At 33.7% G+C, this 14,963-nt stretch overlaps 1 protein-coding gene across 1 annotated transcript in view; it reads right to left on the bottom strand.

Moving 5' to 3' along the window:
- LOC129254562 (uncharacterized) overlaps positions 1-14,963 on the bottom strand; it is a 177,994-nt gene that overhangs the window by 49,102 nt on the left and 113,929 nt on the right. The window contains exons 79-89 of the mRNA XM_064113465.1: positions 13,646-13,707; positions 13,288-13,463; positions 12,564-12,926; positions 10,765-10,860; positions 9,561-9,923; positions 7,697-7,792; positions 6,043-6,408; positions 3,751-3,846; positions 2,876-3,220; positions 1,791-1,907; positions 43-405 (exon numbers count right to left, since the gene is read on the bottom strand). Coding sequence (XP_063969535.1) covers positions 43-405; positions 1,791-1,907; positions 2,876-3,220; positions 3,751-3,846; positions 6,043-6,408; positions 7,697-7,792; positions 9,561-9,923; positions 10,765-10,860; positions 12,564-12,926; positions 13,288-13,463; positions 13,646-13,707 — 2,443 coding nt within the window. The remainder of the gene's footprint in view (positions 1-42; positions 406-1,790; positions 1,908-2,875; positions 3,221-3,750; positions 3,847-6,042; positions 6,409-7,696; positions 7,793-9,560; positions 9,924-10,764; positions 10,861-12,563; positions 12,927-13,287; positions 13,464-13,645; positions 13,708-14,963) is intronic.

Raw genomic sequence — 14,963 nt, 5'->3', positions numbered from 1 at the left:
GAGAAGATGATTGATTTGTAAACAAAATCTTTCCATACTTACATTCAAATGGAATTGATGTCACATTCAATGAGAACCCAGATCGCGTCCGTGTAGAATCTGTAACAAAGTAGAGATATGTCTGCATTCCAAGATAGTACCTTGTTGGAGTTACAGATCCAGTAAGCTCAAGGACAACAGAGTTCTCATCTAATCGATTGTGTCCAAGTCCAATGTAGAGGTAGTCATATCCACTTTCCAATGTGAAGTCAAGGATGTCAATCACCAGGGAATGGTCAACTTCAGCTTGGAGAAGCCATAAGCACTTGATTAAATTGCTATAGGCTATAGGGTAGTTGTCAGAAATGATGGATAAAGGTGTTGATGCAGGAATAGTTTCAAGACCATCTGACGGACAGCTGGCATCTGAAGTTATGGAAAACAAATTATAAATAGGATTATTATATTACCTAAACAAATAAACAAATACAAGCATACCTGTACACACAAAATGAATAGTGAAATAAATTAGCTATGATACATTGATATCTTAATCTCCTCTCTTATTCTTATACAATTTGCTTCTTTGTTTTTCAGAATGCCTACAATCACTTCATCCATCTTCTTTTCATTTATTTCCATCCTAGTTCCTACATATGTGTCTTTGGATTATCTAATAACTCTCATTACTGTAGCTGAAATGGTAACAAGTGGAATGCCTCTGGCCGTCTCACCTGCATCACGCGATTCAATATAGCAGCAGTGCTGATTTTGAAAACTACTATAACTCGCACAAGATGTTCAGTGATACTTGGTTACTCTTATTTCCACGTTTTATGAACTAGACCAATACACTTATAGAGATATGATGGCAATTCAACAAATACCCCCAACGTGGCCAAAGTTCTTTGACCTTACATGACCTTTGACCTTGATCATGTGACCTGAAACTCGCACAGGATGTTCAGTGATACTTGATTACTATTATGTCCAAGTTTTATGAACTAGACCAACACACTTTCAAATTTATGGCTGTAATTCAACAAATACCCCAATTTGACCAAAGTTCATTGACCCTAAATGACCTTTGACCTTGATCATGTGACCTGAAACTTGCACAGGATGTTCAGTAATACTTGATTACTATTATGTCCAAGTTTCATGAATCAGATCCATAAACTTTCAAAGTTATGATGGTAATTCAACAAATACCCCAATTCGGCCAAAGTTCATTGACCCTAAATGACCTTTGACCTTGGTCATGTGACGTGAAACTCATGCAGGATGTTCAGTGATACTTGATTAACATTATGTATAAGTTTCATGAACTAGGTCCATATATTTTCTAAGTTATGATGACATTTCAAAAACTTAACCTTAGGTTAAGATTTTGATGTTGATTCCCCCAACATGGTCTAAGTTCATTGACCCTAAATGACCTTTGACCTTGGTCATGTGACATGAAACTCAGGCAGGATGTTCAGTAATACTTGATTAACCTTATGGCCAAGTTTCATGAACTAGGTCCATATACTTTCTAAGTTATGCTGTCATTTCAAAAACTTAACCTCAGGTTAAGATTTGGTGTTGACGCCGCCGCCGCCGTCGCCGCCGCCGTCGCCGCCGCCGCCGCCGCCGTCGGAAAAGCGGCGCCTATAGTCTCACTCTGCTATGCAGGTGAGACAAAAATTAAATTTAAAAAACTGAATTATATCACAATTGCCTGGTGAGTTCACTAAGATATCGGAAGCAAGGATGTACTAGCTAAAGATGACGTAAGGAATGATTTTATCATAAACTATTCTACATACCACAATTTATCTCATCATCTTCATTAAGGCAATCAGATAGACTATCGCAAAACGCTGAGGCAGAAATACAGACATCTGATGAGTTACAGGACATAAGAGATTTCCCACAATCACCGGCTGAAACAAATAATAACATATACATACAAGTACCACAATAATAATAATAATAGTGTACATGTACACTTATAGGCCTGCATTCTCAGAAAAGCTTTGAATTGTAACATGGTACAAAATCAGTTTATGCAGATTTCTCATACTATCGCGCTTCCCTTTTAGTACCCTTTGCCAAAATTTTTGGCTGCTAACGGCACTTTCCTTAGAGATAACTGATGTGAACCAATTTGAAATGACGTAGTGATCGATAATAGGGTTGTAGACACTTGGAAGCTTGTATCACCCCCGTCACTGTTGAGAGAATGTCTGGATGTAGATCGCTTCTTTCACTCCTCTCTCAAAGTACCGCGGCTACCTGTCCAGCACTTGTACCTTGTTAATGTCAATGTGATGTCCAGGCGATTCGATGTGATTGTGCTGCGATACTCCAAAGAGGAGCTAAGGCGTCGATGTCCAAGAAATCTGGCCCTTAGTGAACGTTCTATGACCCGATTATCATTCATTATGTCACTAGGTCAAATCAGGTCACATCGGTCATCGCGGAGGAAGGCTGCAGTTAGCAGCCAAAAAATTTGAGGTAATTCTTCAGATTTTTTCTTTATGTGTTGAGAACAAAAGTAAACTTTACCTTATTTCCAACCAACACAGATGCGCTTTCATGACCCTAATACATGAAGTAGTCTAATTTGCTCAGCTAAAATAAACTTCAAGATTGTGTTCAAAAGTTTGCAAACATTCAATAGTAAATAATTACAGAATGCTTGATAGTTAGTCCCACAAGTTTGGTCTATTCAGAAGAAGAAAATGACATCTGATACATGTACATATAACTGCAAAATTATGTGTTGTCTTTAATATTCTTGACATATTTTTTTCTCATGCTCTAACATACATTATTATGTGTTGTCTTTAATATTCTTGACATATTTTTTCTCATGCTCTAACATACATGTACACCTCCTCTAACCTACCTGGTTGATCAGAAGTTGATATTTCAAGGAAGAATCCCTGTCTTGTAGTACTATAGTCACTAGTGAAGCTGATAAAAGCTTTATTCCCAGGCAGAAGAACTTGTAAACTCCTATCATCAGACCCTGTAAACTCCATTAAGAGATTGTTGAGGTCAAAGGTCAATCCTTCGCCAATATAAAGAAAATCATATTCAAGTTCCGTGCTGATGTCTGTTGTATAGATGATGATGCGATAATCTGAAGGTGCTAATATGGTCCATACCAAGTTAAGATTGTTGTCATAAGTGGAAGGATATCCAGGTGATGTCAGATTGTATATTTCTCCAGCCGAGAGTGAAATATTAGCTAGATTAGGATTGAAACAAATTAAACTGTTAAACATCGATACTTTTTCAAACAGAGATTTTCAAGCATTTGACGGTATAAATCCAATTCAAAACAAAATTAGATTAGATTCAAAACAAATCTCTGAAACTACCCAGACAAATGGGGCATCAATCCATACAGAAATGCATGGTTGTGCAAAAATGCAAAGGAATCATGTCGACCGGTGTGCATAATGAAAAGTGAAATAAAATTACAAAGATGACACCTGGAAAAAAAAAAATTGATTTGTGATATTGGGTGTTAAATATGAAAATGTTTTTTCACAAATTTTTGTAATTTGCATTAATAAATAAAAAATAATTATTTTCTGATTTTTTTTTACTGGCGTGGAGTTAATGTGGTAAAGAATATGCGTGCCAAGTTTTGCATGATTGCGCGAACGATGGAAAGATCATCAGGACAAGGAAATATAATTTTTGAACAAAATACTAATAAAATGACTGAAACTAAATAAGTAAGTATAGTTAAGAAGACATTGATTAACCTACCACATCCAAATTCATCTGAATTATCAAAACAATCTATGACTCCATCACACTTAGATCCTTCAAGAACTCTCTGGTCTGCGTCACAAGATTCAGTTACTGGAGAAAATCAATTTTTACAATGATAATTTTGAGGGATAGATATTATTTGAAAAAATACTGTTCCTCTTTCAACTTATAATATTAGGGAATGAATGTCAAGTTCAGATAGAATTCAGACCATATATTGGTATCACAATCTTTTAAGAAATAAAAAGAAATACTGCTATCATAACTTCTATTTCTGCTACTTCTTACGCTGAATACAACAACAGCGACAAGAGGTAGCATCATTACCAGTACCACAACCACAACTACTACTACTGCTTCTACTACTAATACTACTTATACAAATAATAAGCACATCTTGTATAATGCATATCACATTATGATTGTAAGGTCTCTTGTAAGGGAAGAAAATGTTTACAGTGAACAAGAGTGTCGCTAAGGCGAGCACATAATACGCCCGCCTGTAACGGGGTAAATAGAGTTATTTGTCAAGCAAGAAAAGTGGAAGGTGACAACTTCATCTTTGACCTTCTGACCTCAAAATCAATAGGCTTCCTGGGATCTATTCTAGTATCATACACACCAAATTATATTAGCCTAGGTTAAGTTAATAAACTAAAGTTACATGTATCACGGTTATAAGGACTTCATAAGGGTATTAGAGGGAAAAATGTCAGTGTGACCTTGACCTTTGACCTTTTCACCTCAAATTCAAAAGGCTTCCTGGGGTCCATGCTAGTATCATACACATCAAATTATATGAGCCTAGTTAAGTCAAACTAAAGTTATCGCGTTTACAAGGACTGCAGAAGGGTAAGATGAAAACATGTCACTGTGACCAAGACCTTTGGACCTCAAAATCAATAGGCTTCCTGGGATGCATGCTAGTATCATACACACCAAATTATATGAGCCTAGGTTAAGTTGAACTGAAGTTATCACATTTACAAGGACTTCAGAAGCGTAAGATGAAAACATGTCAGTGTGACATTGACCTCAAAATCAAAAGGCTTCCTGGGATCCATGCTAGTATCATACACACCAAATTATATGAGCCTAGTTTAAAGGAGAATGAAACCTTTGGAACAAGATAGCTTGTGTGAAAACAGAAAAATCAAAGAAACAGATCAACGAAATTTTGAGAAAAATCGGACAAATAATTAGAAAGTTATGAGCATTTGAATATTGCGATCACTAATGCTATGGAGATCCTCAAATTGGCAATGCGACAAAGATGTGTGATGTCACTTGTGAACAACTCTCCCCATTACTTTACTATATATCACTTAAATTGCCTCTTTTATCACATCTATCAGTAGATCATGTGTTCTTTCTATAGGAGCTAGGCATGTATCCATCATGGATAAAGAGTTTGTATCACCACAAGAAAAAGCAGAAATAAGAGACATTTTTAGGGTATTTTAGAGTCCATCAAAGGGAAAGTTGTTCACATGTGACATCACACATCCTTGTCGCATTGCCAATTGGAGGATCTCCATAGCATTAGTGATTGCAATATTCAAATGCTCATAACTTTCTCATTATTTGTCTGATTTTTCTCAAACTTTCTTTGTTCTTATTCTTTGATTTTTCTGTTTCCACACAAGCCTACACTTATTCCAAAGGTTTCATTCCCCTTTAAGTCAAACTGAAGTTATTGCGTTTACAAGGAAAAATTAACAGACAGACGGACGGACGGACACCGAGTGTGATACCATAATACGTCCTGTCTAAAAACATTTCAAGGAATAAAATTTGTGCCAGCTACCCATTTACCTCATCTGGGTTGAGTGCAGCACAATGTGGATTAATTTCTTGCAGAAGGAAACTACGCAAAGGCTTAGATTTACATGCAAACCTACATGTGTATGACCTTCTTTTTCAAAATCAGGAGACTAATTGACAAGGCAGCAACACTCCACTTCTACTTCCTACTACTACTACTACTACTATAATTACTATTAACAACTACTACTACTACTACTAATACTAATACTATATTTACTACTAACAACTACTACTAACAACTACTAGTATTACTGCTGCTGCCACTACTTCAACTATCATTACTACTCCTATATGTACTACTGCTTTATCATTACCAATACTATGACATTGATAGTGACAGCAGTACTTCCCATACTAATGCTACAACTACCACTATTTTCATAACAATTATTATCAAGATCTATTTTGTTCTTACATCTTTAGTAACTTTGAATTTTTAACACAACCCTGCCTACTTACATTCTAATGTAATGGATGCCACTTTTAATAAGAAACCGGACCGTGAAATAGAAGAATCAGATACAAATTGAAGATATGACCTCATTCCAAGATAGTATCTCGTTGGGGCTATAGATCCAGTAAGCTCAAGGACAACAGAGTTATTAGTTGATTGGTTGTGACCAAGTCCAATGTAGAGATAGTCATATCCACTTTCCAATGTGAAGACCAAGACATCAATGACTAAAGAATGGTTAGCAGCAGCTTGGAGAAGCCAAAAACACTCAAAATTATTGTTGTAATTAAAAGGGTAGTTGTCAGAAATGATGGAGTAAGGCATCGAGGAAGGAATAGTCTGAATACTATTGTTAGAGGGGCAGCTTGTACCTAATAATCAAAATAAAAGAAAAGAAACAAAATGTTAGTTGATGAATCACTTTGCTGTCATTCAGTTCAGCATTGACATTAATAAATTGAATTTCCAACTTAAATTAACATCAATTTTGTATCTATCTTCTAGTAATTGACAAGCAGTACGACAATACACCAGCCAGTGGCCTGTACTGTTTCCAGGAGAAGAAGGAAAACAAGCATAGCAACTTTTTTGTACTATTATTAAAGATAAACATGAATGAGGCAACAAGGACATACAATCAGAATTGTTTTTACCTAAATGAAATAAAAATTGGCTGCCCAACCAATCCTTAATAAGCTGGAAAATCAATAAATAGCAAATAAAAGCAACCACAAAGTTGGGTGTGAAAATACATAACCACTTGAGCATCATTTTGAGCAATTTCAGGTGTAATATGTTCTTGCAAAATATTGCATAACTTTGGAAAAAAATTGTTCTCAAAAGTTGAGTAAGACAACAAAAAATATCATGAAATTCATATGAACTTTTCATATTACAAATTTATCGTGCAAAATTGTGAGGTCATTTTGCATCCTCACTAAAAGGATTTTCTATGGGCCAGGGCTCGCAAATTAAAATTCAACACTGTTGCCTGGAGGCATGCAAGCCCTCACAAAAAATCATTGAAAAAATTGTAAAAATCAAAAGTTAAAAACACAAAGATAGATAGAAGAAATTAAAAACAATGAAAAACAACCAATTTTAGTACCAAGATTTTGCCAGAAATAATATCCACAATAAAAAAAAAAGTATTCTAGCAACTTTATTTAGTGAATAATGGCCAGTATTATTTTGTACATAAATAAGCATAATTAATTCGTAGAAAATATATACATTGAGTGAAATTTCGATCAATTGCAAAGTTTATATCATTTTTGTGGTCGCAAGATCAGCGACCAATATCTTAAAGGGGGGAGAGGAATAATTCTCCTCCCCCAGACAGACAAGACTCAAAACACCAGGGATTGTAAGGGTTCATGAAATAAAAGAGATAAAGTCCAGCAAAGAGACTGCTAGAAAGGACTACTTTTATAAAACAGCACTAAACCGTGTCACTCTTCTAATGGACATATATTTTTCAGTCTTTCTTTTAACAAACAAATTCTCTTTTAGAGACAGAGAAAAAAATTTAAACAGAAATTCCCCCTAAAAAAAGCTCTTGCACCAATATATAAATAAACCTACATGTATTATTTACATACAAAATGCTAATTCAAATAGTAACACTAAACTAAAAATTATGAAAATAATAAGACTTACCGCATTCAAATTCATCTGACTTATCAAAACAATCCATGACTCCATCACAATAAGATCCTTCAAGAACTCTCTGGTCTGCATCACATGATTCAGTTACTGGAAAAAAATACAAAAATATTACTTGTAATAAAATATCTTAAAAAATCCTGATATCAAAATTTCATATTTCAATAAGAATCATACTCATAAAACATTCATCACTTCCCTTATTAGAACCCTAAATGCATTCTAGATTAAATGCAGTATTATAAATTACAGCAGCTACTACATGCTTATGCGTTTCAAAGAAAAAATTCCTGGAATCCATTTCAATTATTTGAAAGAACTTTTTGAGGAAAGACTATATGTAATACACACTCTTTTCATTCTTTCTTATAGCAGCTTATTTCTATTACCGGCCTTTTGAATGTTTTCCTTCTCTCTTACTTTCGTCATTTTCCCACTCTCTTTCCACATTACAAGTTTGTTTTAATCTTCTCTGAACTCTGAAGGACGGGGGGGGGGGGGGGGGGGGGGGGGGGGGGGGGGGGGTGGCGGCATGATGGCCCTCGACGCTTCACACGATATTTTTGAAACGCAAGAAGATAGCGCCTCAAAATTGTATGACTTTTTTCTTTGAAGTCTTGCGCAACTTTTGAGACCAAATTTGCGACATACAGGTATACAATGTACCATCGCGCATCACATGACTTTTTACAAGGCAATGTCATGCTCAAAATGGCTCATTTTCGTACTCTGTGTACAAAGCCTATGGGAGATTATATTATTGGTCTGCTTAATTAATTCAAGGTTTAATTTAGTTGTTAAATGGTCTGTAATAATTTCCAATGAAAAAAAATTGAAAAACAAAAGAAAAATTACAAGAAATACATAAAAATTCTAAAACCAAAGAAATACATGAGGAAAAAATTGGCTTTCGCAAATTTTCTTTGTGGAAAACTTTTAATTAAATTACAAAGATGACATCTGTAAAAAAAGAAGAAAATTTGAAGTGAAATAGGGTGTTAAATATGCAAATATTGTTTTTCATGAATAAATTTGCATATTTTATTCATAAAAATTTAAAACATTTTTTTTTCAGAAATTTCTTTTATACTAGCTTGTAGTTTATGTGGTAAAGAATGTGCGTGCCAAATTTTGGCGCGATTGCACGAACGGCGGCCGAGATCAGAAAGGGAGGGGGCCATCATGGCCCCCCAGTCCTCAATACATCTCAAATAACCCAGTCCCATTGGGTTAAAGGACTGGGCTGTTTAAGATGATTTTGAGGAACAAGGTGGGGCCATAATGAACTCCCTTCTGATCACGGCCGCCAGCCCTTCACGCAATCGCGCCAAAATTTGGCACGCATATTCCTTACCACATTAACTATGAACAAGTACATGTATAATCTTTTTTTTTATTAGAAAAAAAATATGTAAATTCATTCAATGTGAAAAACATATGATATTAGACAGCCAATTTAACTTCATATTCTATTTTTTTCCTAGATGTCCTCTCTGTAATTTCATGTCAAATTTTCAATAAAGAAGAAATGCAAAAACCGAATTTTCCCTGATACATTTCTTTCCTTTTTTTTTAGCATTTCTTTGTTTTTTTATCTTTTGTTTTCATTGGAAATTTTTGCAGCCCATTCCACATTTAAATCGAACCCTAATTTAATGAAGCAGTCCAAATAGAAATAAAAATAATCACCTTTTATGAATTTCATCTCCCAAAGACTTTGTACAAAAAGTATAAAAATCAGCTTTTTTCGGCTTAACATTGTCCTTTAGAAAGTCAAATGGCGTTACCATGATATACCCGTAAGTCGCAAATTTGGTCTCCAAATTTGTGCAAGACTTCACACTCATAACATACTTACATTCAAATGGAATTGATGTCACATTCAATGAGAACCCAGATCGTGAAACAGATGAATCAGATAAAAATTGAAGATACAACTTCATTCCAAGATAATATCTTGTTGTAGTTATAGATCCAGTAAGCTCAAGGACAACAGAGTTCTCATTTGATTGATTGTGACCAAGTCCAATGTAGAGATAGTCATATCCACTTTCCAATGTGAAGTCAAGGATGTCAATGACTAAAGAATGGTTAGCATCAGCTTGGAGAAGCCACAAACAGTTCAGGTTATTATCATAGTCCATTGGGTAGTTTTTAGACATGATGTTGTAAGGCATCAAGGCGGAAATAGTTTGAACACCATCTGTGGGACAGCCTGAGTCTGATATTATAGAAAGTAAAAAAAATCCTTGGAAATAATTACAATAGTCAATATCAGAAGTAATTTGTAAAATGTACATACATGTACTTTGCTTTGTTGCCCAGTGATAATTCTATCAATGAATCAGTTTGCTGTAAATCTTTTCAGAACTGGGAATTGTGAATTTGCTTTAAAAATGTTAATCACATCAATTTCATACTTTATTAGTATCAAGAGCTCACAAACATTTTCTTAACAAAGTGAATGACATGAGGCATCAAGAAAACAAATAAAAATCAGCATGAGATACTTTTTTTTACAATGTTATATAACCTTTATTAGTTGGTCAGTTAAATGTGTTCATTTACCAACCCTTAAAGTATTTGTAATATCACTTTTCTCTAAAATTGGTGAAATAAACTTGATATACTAACAGGAACATAACATACTGGTCACGTAACTCCTAAGACTAGAGCTTAGACTAGCACAGATAAGATAAGAGAAAAACAGAATGAAACTTCAATGGAGTCTCAGGTAAGATGTCACTGCCCTTTAAGAAAGAGTTGGAAGCCTACATTTTAGCTACAAATCTTTCTTTTTTGCTGGGCAATCGTTCTAAGTTACAATTTTTAATCAAGTAAATAACAAAACCAATTTAAAAAAATGCATCTAAAAAGGGTGTACAATCCAATTTTCAATTCTTCTCTTAACCAACACATTACCCTATGGCACAGTAAAAAAAGTTGACAATGAAATTCCCCGCCAAGTTATTCATTCTCTTGCCACTATGCATTAATGTACCTTCTTTTTTTGTATAAATAACCAGATAAAAAATAATACTTAAACTAAGGAACAGACTTACCACATCCAAGTTCATCTGATTTATCAAAACAATCTATGACTCCATCACAACTAGATCCTACCAGAACTCTCTGGTCTGCATCACAAGATTCAGTTACTGGAAAAATATGAAAAGATCAATTTGGATGGATCTAGTATAGAGATTGTGTGGAGTTGTTATATGGGGAAGGGTTTTCTCTGAAGATGAAAGGATTAGTTTATAGGAGTTGCATAAATTTGATGATACAGTATGGGAGTAAAATGTGGCATTTAAAGAATAAGAAGAAGATGGGGATTATTGGAGAAAATGTGACAAACTTACTTGATAATCTATTCTAACCCCAATAATTTATCTTTTTTTTTCTATGAAGAAAGGTTTTCTCTGAAGATGAAAGGACTAGTTTATAGGAGTTGCATAAATCTGATGATACAGTATGGAAGTAAAATGTGGCATTTGAGTGTAAAAAGAGATTGGGTTATTGGAGAAAAATATGACAATATGACATAATAAACTATTTTGAACCCTTATCCTCCATTATTTGCAATAAATCAGCTGCACAAAATTGTCAACCACGCCTCTAGCTGACTTTCTACTTTCAAGTCTTGCACACTTAAGAGACAAAATTAGTGATGCCTTGGTATGTGGTTACAAAATTCACAATATTATGTACATGCAGGTAAGACCAAAAATTGCTCAAAATCCTGTTTTCACTTACAAAGTCAATGCAATATGTGTTTTCAGATAATATTTATAAAATGAGTGATTTAAATTTTTTTTTATTGATAAGTCAATTAACTTGATGCTATTTATGGCTGAAGTAATGTCACCAACGAATAATGCCCCCCCCAAAAAAAAAAAAAATAAATAAATAAATAAATAAATAAAAGTAAAACGATAAAAGACCTAAGAAATTAAAAAATAAAGAAAAAGAAAAATAATTTTGATAGCAAAATTCTTTTCATTTACAATTGTTAGGAATGCTATAAAGATAATCAGCATTCTACGAGTATATTTGTGAACAGCTACCCCAAAACCAACAAAAAGTTGCCAGAAAAAAGTTCTCTGTGAATAACCAAAATAGTAATATGGCCTTCAAAAAGCAAAAATTAAAAAAATAAACTCATCTGGAAGATAAATTATTCTTTAAAATACTGTCAGAATTGAAAGTGTACAGTTGAACGGAAAGCAAGATACAAGATTAGCTTAGACACAAGTTTATGTGGACTGCTTTGAAGTTTCACCGAGTTTGCAGTACTTGAGTGAAACCTGAACTTCAACATTGTTTTCCACTTATTTCTTGAAAGCTGTCTCTTAATAGTTTCTCGTGCATTCTATTATTTGTGTACGTAATTGTAGAGCAGTTTTCACAAGCTGCTAGTATATATTACTTTAAAGCTCAGGACCTACTTTTTCAAACTCAATGAAAATCTTAAAATTCATCTTTGGGCGAGTTCTTTTTAGCATTGGGAAGCTGGTCACATTTAGTGAAGTAGAGCAAAAAGTAAGAATTTATGAATAAATTAAGATAGTTAATTCATGTAAAGTAAAATATATCAATTTTTATAAAATGCACCTACATATGTATGCCATCACATAGATCATATCATTCTCTACCATTCTCATTATCATTCTCTACCCTCATGCAAATTTGTATCACTATCACACAATCCACAGCCGAGATCGTAAGGGGAGCAATTATATACCCAGGATTAAGGTTAAAAGTTATATTTCAAAGAAACCTCATACAAGACTAAGATTTAAATCACAATTTTACAAAACAATCACCAGTAGAAATAGATAAGGACTCTCTTCATACTTACATTCAAATGGAATTGATGTCACATTCAATAAGAACCCAGATCGTGAATCAGATGAATCAGATAAAAATTGCAAATATGACTTCATTCCAAGATAGTATCTTGTAGGAGCCATAGATCCTGTTAGCTCAAGGACAACAGAGTTATTAGTTGATTTATTGTGACCAAGTCCAATGTAGAGATAGTCATATCCATTTTCCAATGTGAAGTCAAGGATGTCAATGACTAAAGAATGGTTAGCATCAGCTTGGAGGAGCCACAAACAGTTCAGGTTATTATCATAGTCCATTGGGTAGTTTTCAGAAATGATGTAGTAAGGCATCGAGGCAGGAATAGTTTGAACACCATCTGAGGGACAGCTTGAGTCTGATTTCATAGAAAGTAAAAAAAAAAATGTTATATTTTGTTTGGGAAAAGCCCACCTGGAGTTGATCTTAATACCTGACATTATTTCAAAAGGCCTAATTCACTAATCTTCATCTACATAAAAGCACATGTTAGGCATCGCAAATTATCTAAACTAAAAAAAATTGTAGGACGTCTTACAATAGGAACAACAACTTGGTTTGTGATGTTATAGGTCACATATTGTGAGGAGAAGTAAAGTGTTATGGAACAGTGTCATTGAAGTGTAAGAGAATCAAAGAAAATCATTGTGTCATAAATATTCTTAATATGAACAGACAGTACCATGGGGAGAAATACTTAACAATGGTAGATGGAATACCTTGATATATAACAACAGATCCATTAATGACAGGCAAGTCTCCAAATACCCCATTCTTTACTCCATTCTTGATAGAATCACTGATCAGTTGTTGAGTAGCCATCAAAGGATTGGTGTCATTACTTTCTATCAAACTATTCAGTTGAACTTGGAAGTGCGTAGTGATGCTTCCATTCCTTGAAAAAATAATAATAATATCTCTGGATATAGTTATATTCATATAAATCATCATTTTATCCCATGAACCAGAAGCACAAAATCTTAATAAGGAGAGCATATTTTTTTTCATGTATGTAATTTGGGTTGGTTACATCATATTAAGTATCTTATTAAATATACCACAGTACAGTTTACATACCTGAAACCTGTGACAGTTGCTCCAAAATACAGAGGTCCTAGTGATTCAAAGACAGCATCCATCTGTCATGGAAAATAATACCATAAGGATAACATAACAAGCCAACTAGGAATGACTTCATTTTTAAAGCAAATATCCATTCCAGTCACAACCTTGTGATTACAAAAAAGAACATCAGTGAATTTGAAAACACAATCTATTGAGGAATGGAAAAATTCTAGACAACTGGCTTTCAACACAAACTAATCAAAATATTTCATTATTTCAGAGTTTAATCCAAACCCCTACTAGATTTAAGTATTAACCAATGCCAAACATGTTGCCATTAATAATAATAATAATAAAATTACATTTTTATAGTGCATAATACACAAAGTCTCTATGTGCTTCACATAAATATCTCAACTAATAATATACAAAATGGTCATTGAAAAGAACAGATTGCATTAAGATTAAATAATTCAATAATTATACAGCATGGCATGCATTCTAAACATGAATTAAAGTGGTTTGGTTAAAAAAGAACTAACTCTCTATGAGAAGAAGGCCTACATTTTAACTTGCCATTCTCGTAAAACTGAGATGTTAAAAAGTTTCTTGATTATTTTTTATGCATAAGAAAGAGTCTCGTATTCAAAACTATGTACACAGTCATGCAATATGAAGATCATTCATTATCCAGTAGTCACCTTGAAGAAACAACGTAGAAATTACCAAAGGTCTGTTGTAGAAAATATATTGGATCCATTTTCATTAAGAGACCATTATTATTAAACAAAAAAATCCAAAACATAAAGGTATTATTTGGACAGTTAATATGCTTTACAGCATGTGGTAACGAAAGGTACATGTAGCTAACCATATTGTGCTCCATATATCTGCATGTACCCCCTAAATGACCATTGAAATATCCATAAACTAAAGTAATCAAATGTCTTTAGAGCAAGTGATCTTCTGTTATTTCAATATAATATTTTCTATTTAACTTAAAATATTTATTTCATTTAAATGTATTATTTGGACAGTGAATATGCTTTACAGCATGTGGTAACGAAAGGTACATGTAGCTAACCATATTGTGCTCCATATATCTGCATGTACCCCCTAAATGACCATTGAAATATCCATAAACTAAAGTATTCAACTGTCTTTAGAGCAAGTGATTGTCTGTTATTTCATTAGAATATTATATATTTTACTTAAAATATTTATTTCATTTAAAAGTATTATTTGGACAGTAAATATGCTTTACAGTATGTGATAGTGAAAGGTGCAGATACTGCTCCTTATATTTAACTGAATGTATCCCCTAAATGAC

Source organism: Lytechinus pictus, chromosome 1 (assembly GCF_037042905.1).
Source record: "Lytechinus pictus isolate F3 Inbred chromosome 1, Lp3.0, whole genome shotgun sequence".
In the NCBI taxonomy this organism is placed as follows: Eukaryota; Metazoa; Echinodermata; class Echinoidea; order Temnopleuroida; family Toxopneustidae; genus Lytechinus; species Lytechinus pictus.
This window is presented reverse-complemented; position numbering and strand designations above follow the sequence as displayed.